At 36.9% G+C, this 17,050-nt stretch overlaps 1 protein-coding gene across 1 annotated transcript in view; it reads left to right on the plus strand.

The window, feature by feature from the left end:
- Window positions 1-14,820, plus strand: part of DCP2 (decapping mRNA 2) — an 82,448-nt gene extending 67,628 nt beyond the window's left edge. The window contains exon 11 of the mRNA XM_004480292.4: window positions 7,347-14,820. Within this exon, the coding sequence (XP_004480349.1) occupies window positions 7,347-7,510 (164 nt within the window). The 3' untranslated portion in view covers window positions 7,511-14,820. The remainder of the gene's footprint in view (window positions 1-7,346) is intronic.
- Window positions 14,821-17,050: the final 2,230 nt, after the last annotated feature.

Raw genomic sequence — 17,050 nt, forward strand, 5'->3', positions numbered from 1 at the left:
CCTGGCCTATTTTTTAAATGGGTTGGCTTTTTTATTATGGAGATATAAGATTTATTGTATAAATGTTTCCCAAATATTTTCTCCCATTGAGTAGGTGGCTTTTTCTCTTTTTTGATACATTCTTTTGAAGCACGGAAGTTTTTAATTTTGAGGCAGTCCCATTTAATTATTTTTTTATTGGTTCTGCTTTGGGTGTAAATTTTACAAAACCATTTCCTGCTACTAGATCTCACAGATGCTTCCCAACATTATCCTCTCGGAGTTTTATGGTCTTGGCTCTTATATTTAGGTCTTTGATCCATCTTGAGTAAATTTTTGTATATGGTATGAGGTAGGGTTCCTCCTCTCTCTCTCTTTTTTTTTTTATGCAAATGGAGATCCATTTTTCCAGCACCTTTTGTTGAAGAGATATTTCTTTCCCAGTTGAGGGGTCTTTTCCACCTTATCAAAAATCATTTGGCCGTAAGTGTGAGGGTCGAATTTTGAGTTCTTGGTTTGAATCCTATGGTCTATATGTCTGTCTTCGTGCCAGTATCATGCTGTTTTGATTATTTTGGCTTTTTAATGAGTTTTAAGATTGGGAATGTGATTCCTTCAATTTGTTCTTCTTTTTCAGAATGGCTTTGTCTATTTGGGGCCCTTACCTTCCAATAAATTTTACGATTGGCTTTTCAATTTCTGCAAATAGAGTTGTTGGAATTTTTTTTTCCCTCTCCCCTTCCCCCGCCCGCCAGTTGACTGCTCTCTGTGTCTATTCGCTGTGTATTCTTCTGTGACCGCTTCTATCCTTATCGGCAGCACCGGGAATCTTTGTTTCTTTTCATTGTGTCATTGTCAGCTCTCCATGTTTGCGGCACCACTGTCGGGCAGGCTACACTTTCTTTCCCGCTGGGTGGCTCTCCTTATGGGGCGCACTCCTTGCGCGCATTAGCACTGCGCATGGGTCTGCTCCACACGGGTCAAGGAGGCCCGGGGTTTGAACCATAGACCTCCCATGTGGTAGACGGACTCCCTATCCATTGGGCCAAGTCCGCTTCCCAAGTTGTTGGAATTTTGATTAATATTGCTTGAGTCTGTAAATCACTTTGGGTATAATTAGCATCTTAACAATAGTTTCCAATCCTTGAACACAGAATACCATTCCATTTATTTATTGATTTCCATTAGTAATGATATGTATTGTTCTGTTTACAAGTCCTTTACAACCTTGGTTAGATTTATTCCTAGGTATTTGATTCTTTGAGTTGCTAATTAATGGTAAATGGAATTTTTTCCCTTTACTTCTGATTGTTTATTGTGTGTGTATAGAAACACTACTTATTTTTGGGTGTTGATCTTTTACCTTCCATTTTATTGAATTCATTTATTAGCTCTAGGAGCTTTAGCTTTGTGGGGTATTTTTCATGATTTTCTGTAGATCATGTCATCTGCAAATAGGTAAAGTTTCAATTTTTCTTTTCCAGTTTGGATGACTTTTCTTTCTTTCTTTTGCCTAATTACTCTAGCTAGGACTTTTGAGTACAGTGTTGAATAACAGTGGTGACAGTCAGCATCTTTGTCCTGTTCCTGATTTTAGAGGGATAATTTTCAGTCTTTCACATTGAGTATGATGTTACTTGTGGGATTTTCATATATGCCCTTTATCATTTTGAGGAAATTTTCTTCTATTCCTAGTTTTGTAAATATTTTTATCAAGAGGGGTTAATGGTTTTTTTCAGATGCCTTTTCTGTATCAATTGAGATAATCATGTGTTTTTCCTTCTTTTCTCTTAAGGTGATGTGTTATGTTGATTGCTTTTCTTATGTTGAACCATCCTTTCATACCTAGAATGAATCCCTCTTGCTTATGATGTATGATTCTTTTGATGCACTGCTGATTTGGTTTGGTAGTACTTAATTGAGAATTTTGGCATGTATATTCATAAGGGATATTTGTTTCTAGGTTTTTTGGTATTGTTTGTTTTCCTTTGTAGTAACTTTTATTTGGCTTTGGTATGAGGGTGATGTTGGCCTCAGAATGAGTTAGGGAGTGTTCCCTCTTCTTTTTGTAAGAGTATAATCAGGATTGATGTTACTGCTTCTTGGTGGACTGTTTGATAAAATTCATCTTTGAAGCCATCTGGTTCTGGGCTTTTCTTTGTTGGGATGTTTTGATAATTGATTCCATCTCTTTACTAGTTATTGGTTTGTTGAGATCTACTTCTTCTTAAGTAAGTGTAAGTAGTTTGTGTGTTTCTGGGAATTTGTCCATTTTGTATTGGTTATCCAGTTTGTTGCCATATAGTTCATAGTATCCTCTTATGGTCCTTTTTATTTCAGTGGAGTTGTTAGTAATGTCACCCTTTTCACTTATGATTTTGTTATTTGTGTCCTTTTTTTTTTTTTTTTATATCAATCTAACAAAGGTTTGTTCATTTTATTGACCCTTTCAAGATCCAACTTTTGGTTTTGCTGATTATCTCTTGCTTTTTTAATTCTCTATCTCATTTGTCTTTAGAGTTTATTTCCTTCCTTCTGCTCTGTTTTTTTCTTATGGTTTGTTTTAAAGATTTATTTATGTATTTATTTAATTTATTTCTCTTCCCTCCCCCCCCCCATTGTCTACTCTATCCATTCTCTGTGTGTTCTTCTGTCACCACTTCTATCCTTATCAGTGGTACCGGGAATCTCTATTTCTTTTTGTTGCATCATCTTGTTGTGTCAGCTCTCCGTGTGTGTGGCACCATTCTTGGGCAGGCTGCACTTTCTTTCATGCCGGGCAGCTCTCCTTACGGGGCGTACTCCTTGTGTGTGGGGCTCCCCTATGCGGGGGACACCCCTGCATGGCATGGCACTTCTTGTGCGCATCAGCATCGCGCATGGGCCAGCTCCATGTGAGTCATGGAGGCCCGGGGTTTGAACCGGGGACCTTCCATGTGCTAGGCAGACACCCTATCCATTGGGCCAAGTCTGCTTCCCTATTTTATTTTTATTTTATTTTATTTTTAAATTTCTCTCCCCTTCCCCACCCTCTCCCCCCACCCCCAGTTGTCTGCTCTCTGTGTCCATCTGCTGTGTGTTCTTCTGTGTCCGCTTGTATTCTTGTCAGTGGCACTGTGAATCTGTGTCTCTTATTTTGTTGCATCATCTTGCATCTTGTGTTTGCGGCACCATTCCTGGGCAGGCTGCACTTTTTTCGCGCTGGACGGCTCTCCGTACGGGGCGCACTCCTTGCGCGTGGGGCTCCCCTACATGGGGGGACACTCCTGTGTGTCACAGCACTCCTTGCGCGTATTAGCACTGCGTGTGGGCCAGCTCATCAAATGGGTCAGGAGGCCCTGGGTTTGAATCCTGGACCTCCCATGTGGTAGGCAGACACTCTATCCATTGAGCCAAATCTGCTTCCCATGTTTGGTTTTTTAGCTCTTCAAATTTTGAGATTTGGTCTCTAAGATCTTTTTTTTAATGTAAGCATTTAGAAGCTATGAATTTCCCTCTCGGCACTGCCTTTCCTGCATCCGTAAATTTTGGTATGCTGTTTTCATTTTCATTCTCCTCAAAATATTTCCTAATTTCCCTTGTAGTGGGGTGGGGGATATATGGGGACCTCATATTTTTTGAATGTAACTTTTAAAAGAAAATAAAAAAAAATTTCCCTTGTGGTTTCTTCTGTGACCCATAGGTAGATTGAGTTTTATTTCCACATATTTGTGATTTTTAAATTTCTCTCTCTGATACTGATTTCTAGCTTTATTCCATTGTGATCTGAGAAGCTACTTTGTATGATTTCAATATTTTTTAATTTATTGAGACTTGTTTTTTTTTTTTTTTACCGAACATATCGTCTATTCTAGAGGACGTGTGCATCTGCAATATAGAAGAATGTGTGTTCTGCTGCTGTTGGTTGAAGTTCTCTAGATGTCTGGTCTAGTTGGTTTAGAGTATCATTCAAATCTTCTAATTCCCTATGATGTTCTGTCTAGATGTTCTATCCATTGATTTAAAGTTAATATATTTAAATCTGCTATTAATGTAGAACTATCCATTTCTCCCTTCAAATCTGTCACTATTTGCATCATATTTTGGTGGCTGCTGATTAGGTGCATATATATTTATAATTGTTATGTCTTTTTATTGAATTGCTCCCTTTATCAGTATATAGTGTCCCTCATAGTCTCTTGTAACAGCTTTTCACTTAATGTCTATTTTATCTGATATTAATATAGCTACCTGAGCTCTCTTGGTTACTCTTTGCATGGTATATATTTTTCTATCCTTCTACTTTCAGCCTTCATATGTCTTTGAATTTAAGGTGTCACTTATAAACAGTAAGTAGTTGGGTCATACTCTTTTATCCATTCTTCCAATCTCTGCCTTTTGTTTGGAGAGTTCATTCCATTTACAATTAAAGTAATAGCTGATAATGCAGGACTTTCTTTTCCCATTTTGGTATTTGGTGTTTTAAGTCTTAAAACCTTTTTTGACTCTTAGTTCTTCTTTTAATGCCTACTTCCATATTTATTTGTTTTTTATTGTACGATTTTGAGATTCTTCTCAGTTCTTTCTGAATTTATTTTTCATGTATTTTCTTAGTTGTTTACCAAGGTTTAAAATTTAACATCTTACTTAAATCTTGTTATATTTGATACCAGCTTATCTTCAGTAATACTTACACACTGTTCATCTACTGTTCTCTTCCCCCACCTTTTCTTTGTCTTGTTGTAAATTGCATCTTTGTACATTATGTATTTCTAAGCATCAGCTTATCATACTTCTTTACGCATTTGTACCTGTATGAGGCAAAAAATGGAATTAAGTAACAATACAACAGTACTGGCATTTATAATTACCCATATTGTTACTTTTACCACAGACCTTTATTTCTTATATGCTGTTCTCATCCAATATCTAATGTCCTTTTCTTTTAGTCTGAAGAACTCTCTGTAACATTGCTTGTAGTACAGGTCTAGTGGTGACAAATTTCCTCAGCCTTTGTTTATCTGGAAATGTTTAATCTTTCTCTCATTTTTGAAAGTCCAGATATGAAATTCTTGGTTAGTAATTATTTTCTTTTTTTCTTTTTTAAAAAAAGATTTATTTATTTAATTCCCCCCCTCCCCCGGTTGTCTGTTCTCTGTGTCTATTTGCTGCGTCTTGTTTCTTTTGTCTGCTTCTGTTGTTGTCAGCGGCACGGAAAGTGTGGGCGGCGCCATTCCTGGGCAGGCTGCACTTTCTTTCGCGCTGGGCGGCTCTCCTTATGGGTGCACTCCTTGCGCGTGGGGCTCCCCTACACGGGGGACACCCCTGCGTGGCACGGCACTCCTTGCACGCATCAGCACTGTGCATGGGCCAGCTCCACATGGGTCAAGGAGGCCCAGGGTTTGAACCGCAGACCTCCCATGTGGTAGACGGATGCCCTAACCACTGGGCCAAGTCCGTTTCCCAGTAATTATTTTCTTTCAGCACTTTAAATATTTTGTACCACGGCCTTATTGTCTCCATGGTTTCTAATGAGAAATTGGCATTCAATCTTTTTGGGATTTCCTTGTACATAACTTGTTGCTTTTCTCTTGCAGCTTTTAGAACTCTCTCCTTGTCTTTGGGTAATTCGATTCCTGTGTATCTGGGCATGGTTTTCTTTGAATTTATCCTGTTTGGAATTTGTTGGGGTTCTTAAATGTGCATATTCATGTCGCATTAAATTTGGGATATTCTCTGCCATTATTTCTTTGAATAATCCTCGTGCCTCTTTCTTTTCTTCTCCTTCTGGGTTTCTGGGATTCCCATAATGTGTATATTGGCATGCTTGGTGATGTCCCACAGATGGCTTAGGTTCTGTTCTTATTTTTTTCCCCGCCCTTTAATCTTTCTACTATTCAACCTGAATCATTACAGTTGTCTTGACTTTGAGTTCACAGAGTCTTTCTTCTGCCACCTTCTGGCACAGTTGAAACTTCCTAGGGAATTTTTAATTTCAGTTATTGTATTATTCAATGTCAGTATTTTTATGGCGTGATTCCCATATTGTTCCTTCTTATTTTCCTTATTTTCCTTTATCTCCTTGAGCATATTTGAGGATCATAACCAGCCCCCAGCTATCTGAAGTAGTTGAGCAAAGGTTGAGATCTAGAATCAGATCACACATTTCCAGAGTTCTTTATGTCCCAGCCTGGCCACTAGCAAGCTGAGCCAGGAAGTGGAGCCCCAGTTGCCCCTGGTGCCTTGCATGATGCTGGGGGCAGAGGGATGGTAGCTGCTGCAGGGAAGGTGAAACTCAGCAGTATTTATTGTAAATTTGCCAGTCTCTTCTTCCTGTATCCTTTATGGATCCTCCCTGTATGCTCTCTGCATGCTAGACTCTAGAGTTTCAAAGTGGTTGATTAGGCAGTTCCTGTGATTTCAGTTGTTGCTTTGGTGGAGAGACTGATTACTGGAGCTTCCTACTCTGCCATTCTCATATCAGAATTCTTGTTAATAAGGTTTTTTTTGCCATTTTGGGTGATGGGGAATGATAGACTAATAGTTACCTGATTTCAAGTTATGTTAATTAGATTTATTTTATGATATCTCTTAATAGCCATATATTTTGGAACATTATAAAGGCATAGTGTAAATCAGTATACCCACCTTAGTTGGTATGATAAATAAAACTTTGAGTTGTCTTGAAAAAGAAGTATAAAAGGATTTTTGCCCATTTCAAACCTATTCTACTAGACGGGTCCATGCTCTATTTTTAAAAAGCCCAGGGAGTGGATGTGGCTTAAGCAATTGAGCGCTTGCTTCCACATGGATGGTCCTGGGTTTGGTTTCTGGTACTTCCTAAAAACGAAACAAGCAAAACAAACGTAAAAACCAGCTCAGGGGAGCTGATGTGGCTCAGTGGTTGCTTACCGGCTTCCCTATGAGGTCTGGGTTTAATCCCTGGTCCCCAGTTCCTCAAGAAAAGAATTTTAAAAAAGCCCAGATAAATTGGTGGTGTGTTGTACTATAGTTTTATAAATCTGGATTTTTCGTTAGGTTGATATATTCCCTAAAGACTTGATAAGTTCTAGCTTTATTATTGCATACATTTTGGTCTTGGTGAGGAAGCTCCCTTTATGTTGGTAAAAAATACATATATGGGAGGAAAACAAATTTAAGCCCATTTTGAATGCAAGTAAATGTCAAGCGTCTTAAAGGCTGAGATTGTGATTTTGAATGTTTATGTGGAAATAACAAATAATAGGTAAAAATTTAATTGAGCGCTATTTTAGGTTCTGCTTAGGTTAGATTCAGAGTGTGGGAATATAAACTCTATACAAAGAACAAGGACAATATTTGATTTCTTACTAAGTTACTGAGTTTATTTATTCATTTGTTTTAAACAGATGCTGTGTATGATTTACCTTCCTCCAGTGAAGACCAGTTGCTAGAACATGCCGAGGGACAGTCTGTGGCATGCAATGGACATTGCAAGTTCCCATTTTCATCCAGGACCTTTTTGAGTTTCAAGTTTGACCATAATGCCATAATGAAAATTTTGGACCTTTGATAGCAGCAAATGTATTGTCCTAAGATCAGAGACCTGTTGAATTTGAGTAGGTGTCTCTTTGAGCCTTACCTTTCTCAGGTGTTTTAAAGAAATGCAGGGAGGCAATGATGTTTCTGAAGAGACAGTTCTCTGTACAGAAGAAAGAGTGGAAAGAAACAGAAGTTTGCACTGTATATGACATTTATACTCTTTTATACAGGTGTACCTTTTCAGTGTTTGGCTAACTAGGTTTTTTTAATTCTTTTTTTTCAAGGGCATTCTTTTCATGCAGTTGTGGGTTTTATTTTGTACTCTGGCAAGAAAATTGTGTCATCAAGTAGCCAAGTTAATGGGTATGTTTGACCTGCCCATTAGAGTGATTGCAATAATAGTTTACTTATATTGAAATTCTTAAAAGAGACTTAAAATGCACAATTATTAAATGAACATAAGTGCTGAAATGTCACAGAAGTCAGGATTGCAGGTCTTCTGCTTTGGTGGCATTTTGCACATTTCTTTGCTTCTAACCACTTAGGCTCTCTAATCCTCCTCTGCTTGGAGTATTGTGAAAGGTTTTACTTAGAGCCAGCATCTGCAATATAATGTTTGTGTTCAAAATGAACTCTTAGCACTTCATTAAAGGACAAAGTCCGCAGCCCGGGGAGGGACTAGGGCAGCAGAGAGTTGCTGCTGTGATCCTGAGTTGTGCTGCATGCAGTTAGTAAACCTGTGAAACTGCTAGAGAGAGGGTAGCAGAGAGCCTGGAGGCCAGGACGCAGCAAACTCTTTGGTCATGTCTTTACCATCCTGCCTCCAACCCTCTGCATTTGTACAATGATTTTGTTCTTGTGAAAATTTTTTCTGTATTACGGTTGTGTAAATTTGTATTGTAAAACTGACATAATTAGATTTGACATTGCATCTCAGTGTTTGTGGAAACTGATGTTCATTAGTTTCCAATTTGCAGCAGTAGCAGAGACTGTCAGGCTTTTAAAATTGGCATGCTGAAGCCTCTAGATGATGGAACAGGAGGGAAAAGTGTATCAATTTAACCAGGTACAAAGCATTTCACTAGGGAGGGTCAGAACATCAGAGTAACATACGTTACTCATTCATAGGAATGTACCTAGCTTCTTCTTGATTCTTAAATCCAAATAAGGGTGACAATGCCCATTTTAAGAAGGAATTCAGCTGTAATTGAGGACAATCACCAGGACTTGAGGGGGGCTTTAGTGTTTTGGCTGCATCTGACCTCATTGAAGGTATTTCTTTGGGTGAGGGGGATTGTGTGCATTTACGTGTGTTGTGTGCACCTGTCATGTGGGTTTTTAAATCTTTTTTATGTGTGGTATCCACAAAATATCTCTCTACTTAAAAATGTTTTAGTAGAAATCTTCATTCTGTATAGGTAACCTATTTAATAGGGGCTCTAGTTAACCCAGTGGGACTTTAAAAGAAGGCACTGTTATAAGGAATTCACTTGGTATTACTTTGCTTTAGCTTTTAAATGGCTTGATTTTTTTAAAGAGACATTATATTTATTAATGAAAGTATCCTCTTGGTGCTAAGCAGGAGAATTCACAATTACAGCAGTATATTTAGAATTAGGCTTTCTGGAATCCTGCGTCTTTTAATGTGACAAATATGTGAATCCCTCTGTGACCTTTTTTTGTTTTTAATGCATTACATGATTGTGTTTGGAAGCTTTTATTGTTGTTCTTCTCAGAAATACAACTGCTTTGCTTGGGTTTCTTTGAGCCATATTTATAGTTGGTCCCAGCATTCTATATTTCTATTAAATTGTTAAGGGAGTGAAAACGTAGTTTTGCCTGGAAGGTGAATCATTTTCTCTTTTTTACCATCATCCAGAAACCATTTAATTTTTAGTTGTTTTATGTGTGTGCGATTTTTTTTTAAAGAAAAAGTACACACAAAGCGAGTACTTTGGTCAGTCTTTCTGGTGCTTAGAATTGAAATTTTCAGCTCTCAGTACCAGAGCAGGAGAAATTAGTTACCTGAAGTTTGGCCTCTAATGGTATTGAGCCTCTTCAGGAACCAACTAATATCTCTTTCAACTACAGGTAGTTTGCCTATGGAATAATGATATTGCTGTTGTGCTGCTTCATTTAATGCACTGTGGAACAAACATATTGTTGGGATGAAATTGTGATAAATTTAGGCTTTTAGATCTCTTGACAGTTTGGGATAAAAATGTTAAAAGATGCGAGTGATGTGGGTTAACTATGCAGAATTTGTATAAGTTAGATGTACTTATTTTATGTACATCTGCTGTACTTATTCCCTCAAACCTGTGTATTAGTTTCTCATTGTTTACTTTGAGAAAGGCAGTGCTTAACATAGAAACTGCATTTCTCCTTTGAGAAATTTTAGGATGGTTTGAGAAAATCAAGTGATAAAGGAGTGTGCTGAATAAGCAATAACTTACTTATACTTTGTGCTGCATTTTAAGAAGCTAAATGAGAAGTTGTGTTGACTTCTATGTTTTTTTTTAATGTTTGAGAGAGAAATAGATCCTTGAATTTGCTTTTTAAATGTTCTGTGTTCCAACCTTAAATATTCCAAGGTGCAGTGCACTGTGAATCTTTTATTTTTAAAAATTTTGTAGGTGCTTTTATGTATAGCTTTTGATTTATAAGATGTTAGATGAATTGTTTTTGTGTTTAACCATTGTAATCCAAAAGATAGGGGTATGGTTTACATGTTTTTCACAAATTTATATTAAGAAATAGCAAATGAATGGTTTTAGAATTTCAGTACTGCTCCCCTGATAAATGAGCATTTAGAGATTTCTGAGAACCTAATAGAACTCTTTTGGAATGGGTGAAGTTTGATTAATGATTGAAAATTAAGCTGCATTTTTTTCCTTAATATATAAAGGCAAGTCTCCTATGCTATCAAAGGAATTGTGATGACTTCTTGCTGCTTTCAACTTTGGAGATCCTTATTTTTCTATTAAATATCACTTAGTATAGATAATAAAGATTTATAACAAAATTAATTTGATAGTATAAGATTGGGGCTTGGTATTTTTCCTTTAAGGCTTTAGTAATTTGTGTGTAATATAAAATAAAAACTCAAATCTAAGTGAATACCATCCATCCACCAAAGGAGTTAAGATAAATTCAACATAATTGTTTTCTCAAGAAAAGTTCAGGTTTGAGTGCCTGTATGCATTAAGAACATTTCATTACCTGCTTCCTCACTTATCTGTGTTTTTGCTCCCTAACAGTTAACTTGAACAGCAAGGAGGAATGTCAGTTATAAAAATTAGACTTTTTGCCAAATTCTGTTTCTTAACTGTGATAACCTCTCTTGACTTTTATCTTTACTTTTGTACCAGTGGGTCCCCCACCTGCTAAGAGATTTTGTTTTGATTGACAGAGAATGTTGTATTCACTTGTTGAAATCTGTTGTGTTTCTGTATTTCTCTCAGGCAGTATTTTCCTTGTATATTAATCATAGTTATAACAAGATCAGATACATTAACATTTTTCTGATTGAAGATAAATAAATGTTGCCTAGTAATTTTGACTTGGATTACTTTTTGGCCTAAGGGAAAGGGCTATAATTAAAGTTGTAACTTTAATTATAAGCAAGACAAACCATTATTTTGTCTGAAGGTATCCTTTACCTTAAGTACCTGTCCGTGGTAAACAGGTGTTAGTAAAACAATTTTGTTAAACCTTACTCCTGATAACTTAGAAAAGTCTAGCTAATGTTCCACATTTTGTATTATTATGTCCTAAGACTTTAAAAGGGGCATTTATGTAGTTGCCAGAAATTCTAAAAATTAGATTGATGGGCTTTCTCAGTACCTTTTTCTTTCTAGAATTGAGTTGCTATTGAAGTCTATACTACTGTCTTACAAAGATGGCAGATTGCAGATGGGCAGTACAGTCTTTGTCCCATGCTTTCAAAGCAGGGTTTTGGATTGCAATTTCAGAAATATGAAAGACAATTATTATAGAACAAAATGCCCTGAAGGTAGAGATAGCTATAGTTGCCAAGAGAGTTTAATATAATAAAGAAATTTTAGAAGGTGTATCAGTTCTTTAGTGCTGTATGGTGCTCTAGGCCAGCAGTGTGATCATTGCTAAGCCCAAGCATAGCCTAATTAATGAACATGGCCATTACCAAGCTTTTTCCAAAACTGGATAAAGTTAATTTTTTTCTAAGTATGGTTGCCAAGCAATATAATGAATCTAAAGTAATTTTTCTCACTTTTAATAGCAGTGTTTGGGAATTTGGTCCTTCCTGTGCTTATCCTTAACACTTGCTTTCCTATAGGACGATAATCCAGAACATACATACCCATAGTCAGGTGTGTACTATTAGTTATTTTCACAGTGGAAGTTACATATTTATCCTGAATTTTGATTAATTCCTTTTCAGCTACTTTCTTTGCAGACAAAAGGTATTTATTTTTGAAATAGTAGTCTATAACTAGGAAAAAGAGCAGAGCTAACTGTCCTGCATGGGAGTTGACATGAGATTATCCTCCACTGGCTAGGTTGCTTGGACTTTAACAATAAGTACAAAGATGTGTGAAGGATAAAACTATGATAAAATATTGAAGTCTTCCCTTGAAATCTTCATAATTGAGTCTTTAATCTGGTTCCCCAGATTAATGCAATCTCTAGTAAAGAGATCCCAGTTTTTTTTTGGTTCTCTGTGGTATAGCAGAAGATTTGGCTTAGCTGTGACAGCTTCTTGAAAGCATGACCTAAAAGGACTTTCTTTACCTTGATAAGATGCTTACATTAGCTGCATAGTATTTGTCAAGAGGAAAGGGATTGAATGCAGAAATCAATCGCCTGTGACAGTAACTTTGTCCCACAAGGGCCCTCTGCTTAGGTGAACTTAAGTCTTAGTCCAGTGGAAGAGTCAGGCCCTGAATTTATATTTGCTGCTTTTTGGTGGGTGGGATCTTGGAGGCAGTTGCGTGTTTTGGTTATTGGTCACTGTCTGCTGCATATCATTTGAAGACCTGTTGTTTCTTAAGTTTTTTTGGTGTGACTGGCAGTGAAGGAGGCTATTGGAACTTTTTTTTTCCCCCTGTAATTTTCTTGTTGCTTCTTATAGAAGAATTGATTTTTCCTTTTTATTTGTGTTCCATCTCTATGGTGAATCTGCCACTATGGGATTTTGCAAGCAGTGATTCTATGCTTCCCTTCCTGTGAAGGTGATGTCACTTTCACTCTTGGGCTACAAGCAGATAAAAAGGATGTGGACACCCTGTTCTCTTGAGTTTCCCAATGCATGTAGTTGTCAAAGTGGTTTGGGAACAAAGAGAAGAAAACTGTGGGTTCTAGGGTGAAATGGGTAGTGTTCTTTTGGTCCCCAGATCCTCGATAACATGCTTAGCATATTTGACTTTTTGAGATAGAATGTAACATTTTTATTTAATCTACTTTTAATTGATGGGATCTGAGGTTCTACAACAATCTGTACCTTCAAACTATAGTTTGAAATATTTTGGGCACAAATCTACAATGTTATTCATTTATCAAGATTAAGAGATGAGCTATATCTTTGTAAAATGGTATTCTGGCTTTTCCTTTCATGATATTTAGGAATAGATTATGGCGGCAAGTGAAAGCAAAATAACAGTTCTGAACTGTGAATGAAATTTAGAAAGGTAATAACTATTCTACAGGTGTTGATACTTTTGGAACATGTAAGTAGCAGTGTACTCTTCATGTACTACACATATGATGTGCACTGATGGAAGAGCACAAAAGACACATCTACAAGGGTTTCTTTGTGCATTTCAGTACTGTCCCAGGACACTGCTGTCTTACGGATCATTTTAGGTTTGTGTTTGAATCTTGCAAAAGTAACCATTTAATTTCAAATGCAAGTGTCCAAAGAACTGAGTCTTTAATTTTATCTTTTTGATCATATTTCAATTTAAACTTAGGACAGGGGACAGTTAAACTGACTTTCTATTTTATATGTATTACAAGCTGTTTTTCTTCAGTAACAGATACGGGAGGAAAATAAAGCCATGAATGATTTTGCATATAAGTATATATAATATTTGCTTAATTGTTTTCAAAGTTTGCTTATTAATACATTATTTTTAAAAATTGTCTTTGGTAAGTATTGATTCATCCTAGATCTGTGTACAATTCAGACTTTAGTGGAAATTTAAAACAATCTTCTGAATAAAATAACCAATCAAATGGAATTATAATCTCTGTATTAGCTAGCATAAGTAAAATATTTTTATGTAAGATTGTCTTTTACATGACAAAAATGAGGGCATCGTTGGAAAGAGAAATCATTTTTTTTAATACACTGCCTATTTCCAAAACAAGATTTGAAGTGGCTTTTACATTATGTTGTAGAGAACAGGCAATGTTCATGGAAGATATGTTGTCTTAAAATGTTTTCTTGGGAGTAAGCTTAAGTCTAAACTCTAAAAGACGAAGATATTTATGCTGAGTCATGCTAAGCAAGTTATTTTATTTGGGACCTGCAAAGATGATAGAAAAAAATTGATGAAATAGTTTCATTAAATAAGATATTCAATTGAGAAAACTGGACTTAAGTAAATGTGATAACTAAATAGATTTATAAACTCTTTAGTAATTGTTTTTGTTTTGTATGAAATGATTGAACATTTAATTTTTGTCTAAATTACAGCAGTGTTTTATTACTTTTAACTTATAGGACATTTCAGTAGTAAACCATTTAAGTGATTCTGTAATGAAGTATTTGGGGCTGTTTTTGGTTTATTGTCAAGCATTTAGGAAGAACAAAAAATCCCAAAATAAGTTGGGTTTACCTTGCTTTATAAGAATTAATACCTTTAGAGTAGATTTATTGTTTTTCTGGATTTATTACATTTTGGCTAAACAGTAGCTTTGTATCTTACCCTGAGTGTTAAAGGGTAAGGACTTTCACTTATTTATACTGGATGTAACTATCAAAAATAAAGGATTTCTAGTGATTCATGTTTACGAATGGGAGTTTAAATGTTTTCAGGATTACTGCACTTCCAAAGATGACTAGAAGTGCCAGTTATACTCTTCACTGAGAAAATGAACAAAGTCCTATGTCTTAATGGTTAATTGTGCTATAGCTTTCTGAAAGTTTTTGATGTAAATAACATCATTATTTTAGAAATTAAAACCTTTTATCTTATAAAATACATTTTGAGTTATGAAAGGTTTCCTTTGTATTTTGAAACATTTTTACAGTTGATGGTTCAGATATTGGCTTTGTGTAAACAGATGTTTTTTTCCTGACTATTTGTAATGCAGTGTCAATAAAAATTTACTGCTTGGGCAGTTTTAGTTACTTAATCTGATTTCTGCTACTGTTACTTGTTGCAAATATAGGTCATAAATTGCTTATATTTTGGGTGCCATCTTTTGGACCAGTAAAAAATGACCAGTAACCAAATATGAGATAAAAGTATGTTTAGGGAAGCGGACTTGGCCCAGTGGTTAGGGCGTCCATCTATCACATGGGAGGCCCGTGGTTCAAACCCTGGGCCTCCTTGACCCGTGTGGAGCTGGCCCACGCGCAGTGCTGATGTGTGCAAGGAGTGCCGTGCCATGCAGGGGTGTCCCTGCACAGGGCAGCCCCTCGTGCAAGGAGTGTACCCTGTAAGGAGAGCTGCCCAGCGCAAAAAAAGAAAGTGCAGCCTGCCCAAGAATGGCGCCGCACACATGGAGAGCTGACACAACAAGATGATGCAACAAAAAGAAACATAGATTCCCGTGCTGCTGACAACAACAGAAGCGGACAAAGAACATGCACCAAAATAGACACAGAACAGACAACTGGGGCGGGGGGAGAAGGGGAAATAAATAAATAAATATTCTTTTTTAAAAAAGTATGTTTGTATAATAGGAAGAAATGTAAAGGTAGCGAATCTTGCCAAAATTGAAAATCAAGAAAAGGTGATGTATATTCTCTATCACAGACATTAACATTGGGATGTTGCTTTTAAAACAAGATTATAGTGGAAGGCTTGAGATATGAGTTAATTTTTAGATATATAAAATCCAGTCATTCTTAAATTTGTGCTATAATCCTTAACAAATTACTTGTAACTGAATTCAACAGCACTTTTTTTTTTTTTAAGATTTATTTAATTTATTTATTTCTCTCCTCTTCCTCCCCACTCCCCTGCCCTGGTTGTCCATTCTCTATGTCTATTTGTTGCGTCTTTTTCTTTGCCCGCTTCTGTTGTTGTCAGCGGCACGGGAATCTGTGTTTCTTTTTGTTGCGTCATCTTGTGCCAGCTTTCCGTGTGAGTGTCGCTATTCTTGGGCAGGCTGCACTTTCTTTCGCTGGGCGGCTCTCCTTATGGGGCGCACTCCTTGTGCGTGGGGCTCCCCTATGCGGGGGACACCCCTGTGTGGCAGGGCACTCCTTGCGCGTATCAGCACTGCGCATGGGCCAGCTCCACACGGGTCAAAGAGGCCTGGGGTTTGAACCACGGACCTCCCATGTGGTAGACGGACGCCCTAACCACTGGGCCAAGTCCACTTCCCTCAACAGCACGTTAAAAGGATTATACACCATGACCAAGTGAGATTTATCCCAAGAATACAAGGATGGTTCAACATAAGAGATTGTTGAATTACATTATCTCAATAAATGCTCTTAGAGCACATTCCTGTGGGTATGAACCCTTTGTAAATAGAAACTTTTGAAGATGTCATTTTTAATTAGGATGGGCCTTAATCTGGATTACTGGAAGCCTTATAAAGAGAAACTAGAGGTCACAGAAGCAGGAAAGGAGAGGATGTTGTCATGTGACAGCAGAAATATAAGCTAAAGAACCTCAAGGATTGCTGGCAGCCAGCACCAGAATGCTAATCTTCAGGGAGAAAGCAAGCCTTGCTCCTATATTGATTTTGGACTTCTTTTAGTCTCAAAACCATGAGTGAATAAATTCCTCTTGTTTAAGCCAACTGCCAACCCTTTTTGTGGTATTTATTTGTCATAGCAGCCTGGCATACTAAACATCAACTCACCTCCCCACCCCACCCCCAATTCTCATGGTCATACCAACTGATGAAGAGAAGGCGTCTGACAAAATCAAGCATCCTTTCTTGATAAAAATGCTCAGAAAACTAGGAATACAAGGGAACTTTCTTAATATAATAAAGGACATATATGGAAAAATTCACAGTTAATATGGTACTCGAAAGACTGAAAGCTCTCCCTCTAAGATCAGGAACAAGCCAAGGGTGCTCACTTTCACCATTACTATTCAACATTGTACTGGAAATTCTGACCAGAACAATTAAGCTAGGAAAAGAAATAAAACACATGCAAACTTGAAAGGAAGAAATAAAACTTTTCCTATTCCTTTATATCCTATATAGAGAAAATGCTGAAAAATCTATAAGAACCCTGCTAGAGTAAGTGAGTCAGCAAAGTGGAAGGGTACAAGATCAACACATCCAAACCAGTGGTGTTTCTATACTACAGCAATGAAGAGTCCAAAAAGGAAATCAGGAAAACAATTCACTTAACCATAGTAACTAAAAGAACCAAATATCTAGAAATACATTT

This window comes from Dasypus novemcinctus, chromosome 2, assembly GCF_030445035.2.
Source record: "Dasypus novemcinctus isolate mDasNov1 chromosome 2, mDasNov1.1.hap2, whole genome shotgun sequence".
In the NCBI taxonomy this organism is placed as follows: Eukaryota; Metazoa; Chordata; class Mammalia; order Cingulata; family Dasypodidae; genus Dasypus; species Dasypus novemcinctus.